The sequence below is a fragment of the Syngnathus typhle genome, linkage group LG14, assembly GCF_033458585.1.
Source record: "Syngnathus typhle isolate RoL2023-S1 ecotype Sweden linkage group LG14, RoL_Styp_1.0, whole genome shotgun sequence".
Lineage (NCBI taxonomy): Eukaryota > Metazoa > Chordata > Actinopteri > Syngnathiformes > Syngnathidae > Syngnathus > Syngnathus typhle.
Window position 1 is genome coordinate 9,378,438 of NC_083751.1, and position 15,491 is coordinate 9,393,928.

Here is a 15,491-nt window from a genome sequence, read left to right on the forward strand (position 1 = left end):
TTTCTTGCACTGCACAATAAACAACTTTACGAAGCATTCCGTGCTTCAGCTATGCGCAAGCTAGGCATTTTCCGACATACGACTCAGCCTTAGCACGCTAGCGGCCCGGGGTGGGAGGAGGCGGAGTATCACGCCGGGACTTTGCTCCGAGCTCCCCTCGAGCGCATACAACAGATCGTCAGCCACCGCGCGGCGGATCCGTGTTTCGCCGGCGCGCCGACACCGGCTCGCGTGTGATAGCGACGACTCCCGTCTGCTCTTCTCCATGGCGGTTGTCGTCTTCTTCCTCGCAGCCGTGGTGACGTACTTAGCGAGCCATCTGTGACTCAAGTGCGGCGCAGTTAGCCCACTTTTACACGCATTAGCCCGTCACGCCGCAAGCACTTTTAGGGCAGTACTGAAGCCAGCAGCTTTTTACTCTCAATCAATAATTGATATAATAATTAAGGGCAAAGCTAAAACTTGGAAGTTAGAGGTTGAAGAAAAGATTGTAGATGCCACAGCAAATTGGCAGCAAAGCATTAAGGTCTGAATAAAACACCTCAACTCACTTCAATGTACTTCCTAGACATAAAAACAGCGCATAGGTGAGTTTTCCAACGAATCGTAGAATGCATGTTTACCTGACAATTCAGTAAATAGGCAAATTTGTAAATATTCAAGGGGGAACATGTGGGGGTTGCCATTATTTGCAGTTAGACACGACATCCACGCGATGCGACTGTTGAACACATGGTCTCAGCCGCTCGCACCCAGTCCTCATTTTCACCTCATTCGCACCCGCAGGGAAGGCGGCGTTGACGCCGCGCTCAGGTCGTAGCCCGACGGCGCGCCCCCCTGCCGTAGGTAACACCTCAGAGCATCTGTCAAGCAGCGCCCGATGCCTATTCATGTCGCTTTCGTGACGCAAACACGGGGATGGGGGTGTGGGGGAATCGTTGAATTTGTGCTCCGACGCCATTTTTGAGGGAAACAAATGCTGCCGGACTCAAGTCAAATATCAACCACAAAAACTCTTTGGCAGCGAGATGCCACAAGATGGTGACACCCATGGAACATGTTGAAGGCAACTCAAGGCCTGTTTGTCAAAAGTGCTGCTAGCAGCTAATCGCTAATAGCGTCGTTCAGCTTCCCTTTAGTGGCCGAGAGCCGAGCTTTTTCTTTGCCGCTGTGCTCGTATTCCCCAAAGTGGAAGCGTGTCCCCTCCGCTTGCGTTAGCCCTCTTTATCCCGAGACTTTCACAACGCCGAGACCTTCAAGCGCTTTGCGACATGTTGATGCAGGCGCAGGTCGTGCATTATTCATCATCTAAACGCTGCCGTCTTATTGCGGTGCAGTGATCCCCAAGTCTGTTTTTCCCCGTCCGGTCCGATCCTTCATTAGTTGGGCCTGATTGAAAAACATTATTGTTGTTCCGAGGGCGGCATTTGAGTGACAAGGTGACGCTCTTGACTTGCGTTGAATTAAAAGCGGATCCACCAGTGCAGGTTTGCCGATATTGGAACGGACATTTGCATATTTGCGCGATATTAAAAAAGGATTAGCACAGCAGAGCACAACAAGTGGAGGGAGGAAAGGGGGGTTGGGGGGCGCTTCATATCATAAATGACAGAGGTTGGAAGGAGGGGAGTGGGGGCCCCACATTCCCGTATGGCAACCTGATTAATGCTTCTTAATTAGGACAGCTTCTCATCTCCGTCCTCATGTTCGGCAGGAGTTAAGTCCCCACATTCAATATTTACTCGGCACTCCCGCACTTGTAGCGCCACTTTCTACGGTGTGGGAGGGGCAGAGGGGCTCCTAGGCAGGTTCCTCGTGGAATTATCTCGGAATGTGCAGGTGCTAACCAATTAGCGAGCTGGCATTTGAAGGACTTTTAATTAATATTTAGTCACACAGGTAAGGTCGGAAAAGAGCGGGAGAGCAGCAGGCACTTGGCGGAAATGGAAAAGTGAAGGGCGCGTTGGAAATGTCACTCTGAGTCACATCGGTGGAGACCAATTTTCCAGTTTTGTTTTTTTGGTGGTTTGGGATTGCACTAGTAACCACCACACTGTACTAGTCACCACCACACTGCAGTAGTCAACTGACTTTTTGCTCCGATTTCGAATCAGCTGTCATTATTTTTCATTTGATTCTAAATTAGGATATGAAATCATTCAACTTAGTCACAGTCCAATTGCCTAAGATTATGATGCAATACTATTCATTCCAGTTATAATACAAAGCATTTAAATGTGATTTGGTGAAAATTCCTCTTCGCTATCGCGATAGCCCTTGCTTATGTTGTTTGCACGCAAGTGACGACGTTGTGGAGACGCACTACTAAACAATACCACGCTAGCCCGGCAAAGCTACGTGAACACAAGCGCGCCTGTGGCAAGGCGTCACGCTTTAGTGGCCGGCTAACGTGCGCCTGCATTCGCGCCCCGAAGCAGCCGCGGGGTTGCCGGCCGGCCCGGTCGACGTGTTGGATTATTTGGGGGGGGGGCCCTCACCCGGGAGCATGGCGGGCGGCTGCTGCGGCGGTTGAACTTTGACCCTGGTCCCTCTGGCATCCCTACCATGTGGAAAACATGATGAGGTCACGGCCTCCGATGTGATTGGAAAAACGTCATCAATGTTTCATATATGCTCACCTGTCCACTATATAAGGTACACTGTCCAATGAGAGCGAGTCAACTGTACGGAAGGGGGGATTATAGAACAAAAGCAAAATATCAAATTTGACAAAAAACATGAAAATACAAAATTTGAGAAAGGGATGTTTTTGCCGCAGGCTCTTCCTTTTTTCCGGGCTCCAAGTCACATCGTACCTCAGCGATGCATTTTTCTCCTCCCTAGTTTACGAGTAAGGGGAGTGCATACTAAGTGCGTGCTGATTGGAAGTCGCTTGAGCACAATTAAAATATGTTTGCTCTCCCTGTGTTAGCGCCTACTGACGAAGAGGAGGAGCAGGGGAGGGCGGGCGGGCGGGGTGGAAAAAAAGTCATATTAGCAAAAATAAATGTTGGCGGGCAAATTGTGGCTAATGAGTCAAGAGACTGCGCTGGTTCACATGCATTAAAAGAGCCATCATTAGGAAATTAGGGCCCAGATTAATCCCGTTAATGACACGCCGGCGCTCCTGGGAGGGATGAGAAGAAAAAGATAGCAGGCCCAGATGTCGGCCTAAGACGGCTCCCCCTCTCTTCCACTTGAAATGCAAAACGAGAAGGGGGGGCGGGGTGGGGGTCTTGTAGTCGACTGCTAATGAAAGCACATCCTGGAGATGAGGGGCGAGAGACGCTGCAAAGAGGATGGAGAGAGAGCAAGCGAGAGGAGGGAGAGGGGAGGCTGGATAAATGAGAAAAAGAAGAAGAAGAGCGCAGGATAAGACTCGGCAGCGGGAAGTGTGATGTCCCCAATTAGGTGGGATGTCGCCCCCCGTCTGGGCCCGCCGTAATAAAGCCGTCACTCGGTATTCGCCGGCACACGGCTCCGACACTGTTAACATTCTAATATGTCGCCGGCGCGTGCGAACATTAATTACTTTGGCCATTTGGACGCCGCTCGCTGTTTGCTCCCCGACGGAAAACGTGAGCTCGGGCTTAGCAGCGCTACATTAGGAAATAATACGCCCTATTTACCCGCCCAGCACGCCTGCCGCCTGTTGACTTTTGCGTGCAAGCACCCACACGCACAACGACTGCCTCAATTTGAACTCCATCTTCTTTCTACATGTGTAATTTATACACCAGTTCCTTGATTTCAAAGGAAATATTCTGAAAAAAATAGATGTACAATGGGGGATGTGTTTGTGAAGGCAGCAGGCTGGTGAAATCTGCGCTTTGACACGGGCCATGCTACATTTACATTTCATTACAACGAACCTCAGGCCCATTGGTCCAGGCTGATAACGGCGTTCGTTGTCACCTTGGTCGGACAACTTGTTCTCCGAATCTTATTAAATCGTAAATGGAGTCTATCGTGTCGGGATTGGAATGAACTGTAGTCAACTTGTAATAGGCGTGAATTGTATTTCTATTAGAGCAGGGGTGTCCAAACTACGGCCCGCGGGCCAACTGGTGTAAATGATATGATAATTGTTTTATATGTTACTGTAATTGAAAAAAATTTAACTGTATTGTCACCCAACTCAAGCGCCTGACGTCACGCACTCAGCCACACCCCTTAAAGGCACAGGAACAGTTTGGGCACTTTCCAAAACCCGTTTATTTACAGCGCATACTGTACTGTGTGCACGGCGTGTTTTTGCTTTGTGCTGTGGCCTCCCTTGCATTGCGGTGGCCATGCTTGTCTTGCATACATTATTGATGCAGCGGGCGGAGGCAGGTGCGGCGGCCCAGGAGAGACGGCGGGCTTGTGCAGCGGCGACGGCGAGTCTCTGCTGTTCAACCACCTAATCAATGTTAACTCGCGCTTTCTGTCAGCCACGCGCCCACGATTATTGCCTCATTGCGATGGTAAAATACAGTGAAGAATTAATCCGTTTTTGCTACATCTTGTGTGTGACTTGGCCACTTGGGGGCAATTTAACACACATCTGTATTTACGGAATACCGTATGCCAACAAGCCAACAACAATCAATAAAATTGCATTATCGTTTGCAAGTGGAAGATTCCTTCTCTGTCGGAGGGTGCCTAACCCAATTGCACCGCCCCTGCCTTGCACAGACATATGCGATGTTTGTGGGCATGATTCCCGAATGCATAAGCGTATCTGAAAGGTAAAATAGTCGTCGGATCGGTGTTGAGCGGGCGAGTGGACGTCCTTCTGCATGCTGGTATGTGAGATGAGATGAGATTAGGATGAAATGGGCTGCCATTATGATGCGAATGATGCTTTTAGAAGAGGATCACACCAATTTCACTTCAAATGGACCCGATTCATTCATTGGCTGGAGCCAAACATGCATCGGAAGTCACACACTGCCCCCCTGTGGCAGAAACCATTTATAGCTAATCACTGCTACCATAGTGGAGAGGGAAGACATTTTTTCAGGACACGATGGAATATTCTATTAAAGATATCACAGGGGTTTTTTAAGACATGAAATACTGGACTTTTTTTTTAAACATCTTGGGGATTTTTTGACATAGCACAATCAATATTTTTAATCCAAGTGAAAGCGGTCAGAGCTCAAAAGTTCTTGGAAAAAATTGAGAATCTTAAAACATTACTAAATATGTCAATGATGTGAGTTTCTTAGCAACACGTTTTTAAAAATCTAAATGTTATGAAGCGATAGTAAAATATTTTGTTGTACTTTTCGAAAAGCAGAAAAAAAATATTTTTAGTCCCTCACTCTTCGGACTGAATTTGTGGGTCAAATGTGCATGTTTGCACATGGCCTGTGTGGTCATGTGGTCAGTCCCGATGCGGGTTAATGGACTTCCTGATTGAGGTGGAATTGCCGCCATTCCTTTTGCCGGGATGGATTGAAAAGAAAAGCCTTGTTCTGCAGTTAAATCTTTTCATCCGGGCTCACGAATGCTAATGAGATGCTAATGTTGTCCGATTAGACGCGGCATTACGGGACAGAGATGTAATATGTTTCGCCTGTTAGCTGCCACCATTCGGATATTGACTCGCGACCGATTGGGATTGTGGGAGCAAAATGAAAGCATGTTGGTAATAAACTTGCAGTACATCGGACAATCACTTACAACTCACTATAGTTGTTTTAATTAAGGGAGGGCGTGGCTTGATGCCATTTGTCCACAACAGCCCATTTGGGCGCAAACTAGTAGAGGCAATAACTCCTGTTAATTTCTTCTCTTTAAAAAATAATCTTGGTCTAAAAGCCAACTAAAAAGCCGTTTTTGACAGAAAATATTGTAAATCCAAAGATATATTTTGAGCGAAGTATATATTGCAACCTTTCAAGATAAAAAGTAATACAAGCCACCAAAAGTTTGCTTGTTTTTACGAAAAAAAGTGTACTTTGACTAAAGTCTTGATTTCGGTGCGCCGCGGGTTGAACTGTCAACTGTGTGACGTCAAACATTTTGTACGTGAACCCCGCCAAAGCGTCAGCATGGCCAGTGCAAAGTAAAAAGTGGAGCAAAGCGCCCAAAAGCGACCTGTCATCGCGTTGAGCCGAGCAAAAATAAACATTTGTCGAGAGCGAGCCAAGAATTGATTGTCAGTCTTCGGGTGAGATGAGGAGGGGAGGGGAGAGCAGCGCGCTCGCCCGTCGAGCTTGGCCCGAGGCTGTAGCTTAGCGCCGCTTTTATACATAGTTTATTTGTACCTGTTTCTCGGACCGCTGCCGTATCGGCCGTTCCCCCTTCTGCACCCGCCCGCGCCGCTCTCCTTTCAACGAGCCAGCTTGTGAATAAAACAAAGCGCTCGGCTTGCTGCTGTATAATGCACCGCCTCGCCATTGGACATCAATTGACAACACGCGTAGAATTGAAAAAGGGGTGTGGGGTGTAGACTCCGGATCGGATCGCCACCAGATCTGTGGATGGAGTCGCTGCAGCAGGGTTAGGCTTTTAAATATTTCATGGCCCCTCCGAGCACAAAAAGACTGCAAAAATCACTGAGCGAGCTGCCTTGGAGGTCGACGAGCATTCAAGGTCACGCAAAGCCTTGTGGAAAAGACGCATGCAAAGATTGCGCTGGTTCATCAACGGCGCGGTTAAAGCGATCGTAAAGTTTGTAGCGCCGACTGAGACGAGGACAGACCGAAAAAAGAACGTACAAGAATGAAGGTGGAGTTTTACCAAAATAGTCAAGTAATATTGTAGTAATATTGCCATTTTAGAGAAAAAAATTAAGATAAATCATTTCTTATGAAAAATACAGAGACAGGAAGGCGGTGTGGCAACTCCCCTGCGACCTTCAAGTTTAACAAGTCCAAATGTAAAGAATAATAAATCTGGCCAAGTCGGATTTATTGACTATCATATCAGAAAGTTGCTGCCCGAGCATTTTTATTTTTTGTCTTGAAATACAATCATTTTCCAAGACAAAAGCTAGCTGGCAGAAGTGTGTGTCAGTGGTGTAATGACGAGCCCCTGGGGTTGAGCGTGCTGTCACGAGGGATCCCTCCCTCCCTGCTTCCCTATAGTTGCCTCCGTGAAAATGAAAATGAGGCATTTCAAAGAGAATGGGTGCGGGCCCCTGATCACAGTGGTTGGACCCCCGCCCTCAACACGTCCACGGTGCATGCGCAGTACACCGACTCAAATCTACTTGGCAGAAGTGCGAGAGTCGGAGTTAGCAGACTATGCAGCTAAACAGTTGAAGCGAGCGATATTGCGTATCGATTGGAGGTTGCCCCTTCAAAGCGGCGAGAGCATCGATCATCTCCTAAGTGGAGTCATTAACATACACGCTGTTAACAAGCGGCGGCGCGGTGTAGCGCGTCCGGGCATCAAGACAGCCATCGACACGCGCGCTTAGCGGCTAACTCACGCTCTCGCCGAGTGGATCATCCTGAGCCTCCAACCTTTTTACTTCAGCGTGAGAGCGCGCCCATCACAAATTCAGAAGGCAAACGGAGGGGAAAAGGATCCAACAAGCCGGGCCAAACTCAACGCTTTAGACTCGACGCAAACAAAAGTGACCAGAATAACCCCACAGAACGCTAAAAGCATCACTACGCCCGCTAAAAGCAGCTTTTAGCAACAAACCAGGCCTGCGAAATGCATCCTGCAAAGAATACGAGAAGGACACAGGAGTATTTCAAATACTGCATACCACACATGAAGAAAACGCAGCATTACTTAGTACAACTTTGAATCGTGTCCAAAATCCCATTTGCAAATGCGGTTGACTAACTAAAGCCTCTGTTGACATCAGATCAGGTCCTGAGCGGGCGCCGCTACTTCCTGTCCGACATGCACGAATATCAGCGGGAATATTTCCCGCCACTTGGATACAATTGTACTTCTCCCATTTTCTCTCGCTTCACTTCCATAAATACGCCAACGTGATTTACGGCTCCTCCGAGGGCTAATTTAGAACAGGGGCCCAAAAAAAAGCGAGCGCATTTATTACCGCAGAGAGAGGGGGGGAAATCCCGCGGTCGGCTCGCATCAGCCGCGATTTTCTCCTTCAAAGGCAGCGCTGATAGATGCCAGCGGACGGCGCAGTACGATCGATATACGCTCCCGAGGACGTAACGGCCTTCCCGGGATATGTCGACCTCTTTCCAAGGCCTTTAATGCCCGACGTTTAATTGCCCGCTGCAGATATATTAATTGGCCTCTTTTTACTTTACGTATGTGTGTGCTTTTTTGCCATTTTGTGTGTTTGGCCATTCTCAGACACATCAACATTGAGGCTTCTATTTCTTTGGTGCATTGGAGGAGTAAAATGGAAGGGTTGCCATCAAGCCCTGTATACCCGCGAGACGTCACTGATGGACACTCAGGTTTGTGGCCGGTGGAGGGCGCTCCCTCCCTGGAGCCTACCTGCCCCGGTCACCTCCATGCTTCCTCTGTGCCTCATCGCAACATTTTGACAATGACGAGCACCTTAAAGGAGGCAAAGTGCTCTCGGCCCCCAGAGAGCAAACACAGAAGCTGCTGGCAGATGTGTAAATGCATCGCCGCCGCAAGGGAACGTGGCTTTTTATTTTTTTATATCCCAACTACATGTCACGTTAACCACTGAATGCTAATGCTAATGGAAGTTAAAAAGGTATAAAGCTTGACAGGGCTTGTTCCAAGCTGTTAAATACAAAAACATTTTTACAATAATATCTGCAATGCTGTCCTATCGAAAGACAGTTTACTAGTACAGCAAGTTTACCAAGGACCTCAAAATAATAAAGAAAGTAAAGGTAGTTGTTCTGGAACCGCCAATTTATCAACTACGTGAATAGAGATTAACAGGTCAACTGTCTATTTTTTAAAACATAAATTCACCATACTTTGAACCAACACATCATAGCGATTGCAACCATAAACCACAAATTACAATATACGTACTTATTTGTATTTTTTTAAATGAAAAGTCCTTAAATTGATAGTTTATCATTTACCTTCCTATTCTGTCAACACACAGTATGACAAGTACTACGCCAGTATATTCTCTCATGACAGCAGTTAGCGCCAATTAGCACACAAGACACTAGCAGTTAGTTAGCTGTTAGCACAAAACGCAAACTCACCAAAAGAGTAGAAAAGTAGTCTTAAGTCCAGTACACCGTCTCCAACTCGGTTCTTGCTGAACGTCCTTGTTTTTGTATTCCAAGAGTGATTCTTTGCTGCCATCTCTCTTCCATCCGCGTATAAACACTCAAGTCCGCAAGATGGCTCCCTCCCCGTATTTTCGGGTCACTCCATTCTGCGAGACACGTTGTCTTACACCCGGAGACACCGTAACCTTCTTGCAGGTGTCCAATTCAGGGCCTCCATCAAACATTTACTCCAGAGTTCGCCTCCGGCGAGGGTAAGGGGGCTCACTGGGGTCTTGCCAAGGACTTTTTTCAACAAGCTATCTGTCGGGGGTTTCTTTCCCTGGTTGATTAGAAGCACCTGTGGCTAAAGCCAATCTGTGGTAAGGTTTCTACTTCCTGGACGGAAATTTGACAACTCTGCATACAACCACTGACTATTTCAACAAAAACAGAAAACTAACTACTTCTTGGGTAAAAGGAATCCCCAAAAATACTGCAGTAGAATATAATATATACAATATATTGGCTTACAATAGAAAATGGTTGTCATTTTTTAAAAATCGTAGTAACCACGGTCTTCCACTAGATGGCAGCATTCCCCAAGGAATTAATTGACTTGCACCAAAGTGCTTTTTTTCAACTGAACATCTCATTGGAATTATATTTACTAAAATAAATATTACGACATACAACAGATTTGTTCGTTTTCAGCGTTTTTTTTTTTTTTAAACAAGCTGAACTAATTTATTCAAATGCCACACTTGGTACAAGCAGTTTGTCAAAGTAAAACATAAAAAATAATAGAACACAAAATGTGGTCTGTTTTGTAATCATCATTTTGATGGATGTTTGGTCCTTTTTGTCAATGTTTGACCACACAGAACGCAGTGGAATGTGTAAGCTTACACAAAGAAACCTTTTCACCTCTGAACAAAAACATTTACTAAACTGTTATTCTTGTTCCCTTGCTTTTGGTCTTTTTGGTTTCCTGCTCTTGACACAGTGAAGATTAGTTCAATGTGGACGTGTGTGCCAAAAGAACTAAAGACACACACAAGCCACAACAATTGGTACACCTGAACAAGTCAAAAAGTTCAATGCTGACTTTTGGTTAACTTCACAAAAATTACATACAGGATGTTGATAATTTGGGCTGGAGGTCTGCAGTCAAAGTTTCAAATATTTGGAGCCGCTCATTTAGAGACAAGAATAATCTTTGTCAAATTGACAACAAAAAGTGCAATTCAGTATTAGCAGTGACAATACTGCAATTGGGGAAAAATACGTAGTATGAATAAAATTTAAAACAAAACCCCTCGCCTACAAAAGTAATTAATTTCAGGAGGAACAGTTCAATTGTATCGGATTACTTTGAATATTAATATAAGTGGAAAATACAATTTTGGGAGGCTAATCTTGATCAAATGAGAAATAAGGTTACAATATTACATCTACAAAGTAATATTAAGACAAATCAAGTTCCATTTTATCTACCAAAGCATCCCAAATGTCGTGAACGAAACAGGGTGCGACATTTAACACCTGCCAGAAAATTCCTGCTGGAAAAAAACAAAAGACTGTTGAACACCGACTTGACAAATCTCAATTTAAATAACTTGAGGTCTCCAGACTTTGGTGATCTTGCCGTTGTAACGCTAATGCTAAGTTACTACATGCAGAAACATGAGGACAAACAACATGATGACAGATTTTTTCATCCAAGTGGTTTCCAACCTGGCTTTTCTAGTGCTTTCACTTTTTCATGGCCCTTTCTGTACCGCACTGGCAGATACCTACGATAACCAGCAGAGGGCACTCGAATTCACTGACGTGTATTTGGAGTCATCTTATTTGTTTTCCACCAAGCCAGAACGCAAATACCCGGGGAGCACCATTAGCGGCACCACTGGTGCCTGCGCTAGTGCTACCCAATCGGAGGTTGCTGCCCATGTAACAGAATCCTCCTCTGTGGGCCAGTAAAGAGTTGCCGCTTGTCAACAAAGAACCTGGTGAAGAAGCGGTACCAGTTCTGCTTGGTCTGTGAGCTGCTGTATCAAAAAAAAAGAAGGAGAAATTGAGGAAATATGCACTACAGGATTTGATGTGGTCACAGGCAGGGGGCAGAGGGGTCTTAAGAATACTACTACTGCAAATAATACTATTTGCAGTATTTAACTGTAGGCACACCTTTGTTTGCCCCCCTGGCCCAGCATTAAAACCAAAAAACCAAAAACGATGCCCTGAGTTGCTATCGCCCGTCCGTCAGACACCTGCACCCGTTTGCGAAAGCGCCAGCAGTTTCCTGGTTGAGACTCTCCTTGACCTCCACGGGCAGTGAGTCAAAGAGATGGTCCTCCACCAGCAGGCAGCCCCGGCGCAGCAGCGGGCATTGACCCAGCTGCGGCGGCAGACGATCCAGGCAGTTGCTCTTCAGCTCAAGGTGGCTCAGCTGCGCCAGCTGCCCGACCCGCTCCGGCAGGGCGGCAATGCAGTTGTGGCCGAGGCACAGCGTCCGCAGTTTGGTGCACTTGAAGAGCTGCTTGGGGACCACCTCCAACTTGTTGCCGGCGATTGCAAAGTGCTGGAGGTTCTGCAGGAAGCCCACCTCGGGGGGGATGACGGCGATGGAGTTGTGGCTCACGTCTAGGTGCCGTAGCTTGAGCAGGTTGAAGAGAGCGCTGGGCAGACACTCCAGCTTGTTGTGCGACAGGTAGAGCGACTCGAGGTTTTTGACATGGGTGATGGACAGCGGGATGGAGATGATCTTGTTGTGCCAGAGCTTGAGGCACGTCAGCCGCTTCAGATGCTGGAAGCTGATGACTTCCTCGATGGTCCGGATGAGGTTGGACTTGAGGTCCAGTTCTTGAAGGTTGTTGAGGCTGAAGATGGCGTGCGGGATTCGCTCCAGCTCACAGTTGTGCAGCTCCAACTCGGACAGGTTGGTCATCTTCTTCAGGCTGTTGAGCACCAGGAGCTTGGTGCCGTCGTTGTGCACCACTAACTTGACCAGGTGTGGTGACAGATCCGTGATGTTGGTGGGGATCTTGGTGAGGTTGCTCTTGAGATGCAAGACCTTCAGGTGCCGCAGGTCTCGCAGAGACTCGAGTCCAATCATTTTGTTGTTCTCCGAGTTCAGGTTGCCCACCAGGTAGAGTTCCTGCAAGTTCTTCAGCAGGTACAGCCAGCTGGGGATCTCGGCCACGTCCGTGAACTTGACGTGAAGGCATCGCAGGTGGTCCCGCAGGAAGATGAATGCCGTCTGTTCCACTTTGGCCGGACAGTGGTAAAAATGGAGCTCCTGTATGTTGATCATCTGCGAGATCTTGGCCGTGATCTTGGCCTCGGGTATGAGCTCCAGCTTGAGGATCTCCAAGTCGGTGAGATCAAACACGGCGTCGGGCACACCTGACAGCATGAAGAGGTGCAATTCCAATTTCTCCTGAGCGTTGCGGGTCACATGCTGCCGGAGCTTCTCGAAGGTCCACTCGTGGTTCAGGCTGATCTCCCTCAGTTTGTTCTCACTGACCTCTGACAGGAAGACGCCGAAGCGCTTGGAGTAGAGCTGGTCGTACTGGTCCACCATGTGCAGCAGGAATGCAAAGTCGTTCTTCACGTCGGGGATGTCGCTGAAGCTGCTCTCCTCGCGGACTTTCTCGAAGGAGTACTCCTTGAGGGGGCGGCGGAAGAGCCAGAAGAGCGTGTAGATGCAGATGACGCCGTAGACGCAAATGAGCGCAATGTAGCTCACCAGCAGCTTCTTCAGCATGAATGCCATGTTGTGCGTGCAGTGGAACTTCCCGTATCCGGTCAAGTGTTTGACTTCCGGCTCACACAAGTGGTAGAAGTTGATGGAGGTCACAAAGTTCATGGTGTAGCACAGGATGACGATGAACTTGACGGTCTTGATGAGCGTCTGCAGGGCGTACAGGCGATAGATCATGTCGCTGTCCTCCACGTGGGCGCGGAACTTGCGGACCTTCTCAAAGAGTGCCTTGGCTTGCTCGCCGTCCTTCTTGTCGAGGATGGTCATGGAGGGCGCCTCGCTCACCAGCTTCTCGGTGGAGAAGGTGACGCCGGACTTGCTCAGCATGGGTGTCGACTGATTGGGGCTACCCTCCTCGCTGCTGGTGGAGAAGTGCTTGTGCTTGGCAGCGGCCCCCGCCAGACGCTGCTTGTTCTCCTCCGAGTCCTCACACGCCGTCTCCGAGAGCGCCTTGGTAGTCCAGGGAGACTCGAAACACTTGCCCAGGATGGAGACAAAGTGCTCGATCTTGGAGCTGGTGCGAGGATACTTGAACCAGAAGTTGCTGCTCACCATCAGGATGAGTGTGTGGATCAGCGCCAGGTAAGGAAAGTATTTGGAGTACCACGGAAGGGCCACGTGGTAGCACATCTGATTGACAAAGACGTACTGCTGGAAGTCCAGCTTGGTTCGGATCCCGGCGGGGGGCGGCGGCTGCTGCGTCAGTGCTTGATCAGGAGCTGGCGTCAGGGGCGTCCCTTGCTCCACCGCGGCGCTCTCCTTACCCCCCAACCTGTCGGGCGCCTCAGTCGGAAGGGGCGCCACCTTGTCGGGGTCCGAGTCCAAGTCAGGCAGGCAGACCACCTGGTCGCGCGTCAGCTGCATGGTCCCGGCGAAGATGGCCAGCATGAGCATGATGATGCCCAGGTAATCCATGAAGACGTCCCACCATGGTTTCAGGATGCGGTAAGTCGGCTGGATGTCGTTCAGGGAGGCGACTTCGGTGAGGGTGAACATTCCTACCAAACCAAAAAACAAAAATGATGATGGTGAATTAGTGGCTCACACATCTGCCACTGTAGTATATTGGTATTTCCCTGTGTGGGACAAATAGAGGAATATCTCATTTTGTCCTTTGAACATTCCTTCAACTCCTGCACGGACATGCTAATGCTAACAAGCCTGTGCCTGTTGTCTGTAAATAAAGCTGTCATACTGTACACAGATGTGCTTTTCCAAAAAGACGCTGTCATCGGGGCCTTACAAACGGGATTTTGCAAAATGGAGGCCTTGACGTTCATCAGAAATGACATCTGAACTCATTTGCTGTACTGGTTTGTTTCACTTATTATGCGTTAATACACCATATATACCGGCGCGGCTTAAAAAAACAGTGTTTGGAATTCATCTATCTATTTCACGTCAATATTCCACCTTTCACTGAAATTAAATATCAGCTCCACATACTAGTTATTGCCCTCTTTGACTACTAATAACTACATAATTATTGCATCATAATTAGACGACATACATTACCAAGACCATACCAACATGTAAAATCCTAATTTGAGGATTTATTTTTCATTTAAGATTAGATTTGGCCTAAATTTAATTTCTTGTCAAAGTTGCCCTTTATTTTTTATTGTACTTTATGGTTTCTTATTAATTACTAAGCTATCTATCTAGCAAGCTCAATAGCTAGCACTACAATAACAAGTGGTTTTTGAGTGTATAATAAGTCTCTAATATAACAAATTACTTGTATGGTCACGTTTTCTTGGGTGGCAGCGTGTTCAGGAGACAATGAGCAAGAAGTTTCCCCATGTCCGAGTCGTCCCTAAACGCCGCACGCTCGCTTCCGCATTAGCCGGGTCGAAAAACACAGTGTACTCGCTCCAATGTATTTAGAACAAATAAAAGACGCAAAAACAATCAACTAGCTGCTTCAAAGGCGCCACGCGACTATTTTGGATTAGACAGAAAATAGTAACACGAACCTTCGCGGAGGTCTGCTCGACGCGCGTTATTGTCCTCCTGCTACGGCAGAACCGAAGCTGTTCGCCGGTCAACCACCGTCTCGAAGGCGTCCATTCTTCCTGGTCAAGGCGCTGCTCGAGCCGCTTCTAAGCGGCTTAGGGCGGCTGCTGCTGCCCCTCTACCCCACCCCCTTTTCCGCCTACCGGCTGTCCTGCTTCGCCTCGCCGCGGATGGTCTGGTCCGGTTTGTTCCGCCGCCGGGCGCGGGTAGGGGTGGGCGGCCGGGAGGTGAACTCTCGGTTGTGTGGAAAGTGAAGACCGCGATGGTGTGCGCGTACGCGCCGATGTTCTTGTGCTGCTTTCCGTTTGCGGACGGCAGGTGGAAGCGGCGTATCGCGTGACGCCCAAAGCTCGCCGCACCCAAGGGAGTGTCAAGCAACGGCAGCTGGCACCAGATCGGTAGATTACATTCAGGGGTCATCCAACAAGTGCAAAGCGGAACATAACGCTACAAACAACAAAATAAAAAAAAAAAATCTGTTACAAAAAAACTAAATCAAAGCATCTTGGAAATAAAGGCACGTGAAAAAAAACATGAGAAATGTGGTAGGACAAGTAAGAGCATAAACACAAAAC

At 47.9% G+C, this 15,491-nt stretch overlaps 1 protein-coding gene across 2 annotated transcripts; it reads right to left on the reverse strand.

The window, feature by feature from the left end:
* Window positions 1-9,833: 9,833 nt before the first annotated feature.
* lrrc8db (leucine rich repeat containing 8 VRAC subunit Db) lies at window positions 9,834-15,298 on the reverse strand. 2 transcript variants are annotated; one of them, XM_061296475.1, is made up of 2 exons: window positions 15,060-15,298; window positions 9,834-13,898 (listed from the first exon to the last, which is right to left on the reverse strand). In XM_061296475.1, the coding sequence occupies exon 2, from the start codon at window positions 13,894-13,896 to the stop codon at window positions 11,386-11,388; it is 2,511 nt and encodes an 836-aa protein (XP_061152459.1). In that variant the 5' UTR covers window positions 13,897-13,898; window positions 15,060-15,298; the 3' UTR covers window positions 9,834-11,385. The 2 variants fall into 2 exon arrangements, with proteins under 2 accessions (XP_061152459.1, XP_061152460.1); XM_061296476.1 differs by having other exon boundaries at window positions 14,877-15,203.
* Window positions 15,299-15,491: the final 193 nt, after the last annotated feature.

Bases quoted from the DNA above. Each gene is read 5' to 3' on its own strand.
- lrrc8db (XM_061296475.1), bottom strand. From the start codon at position 13,896: ATGTTCACCCTCACCGAAGTCGCCTCCCTGAACGACATCCAGCCGACT.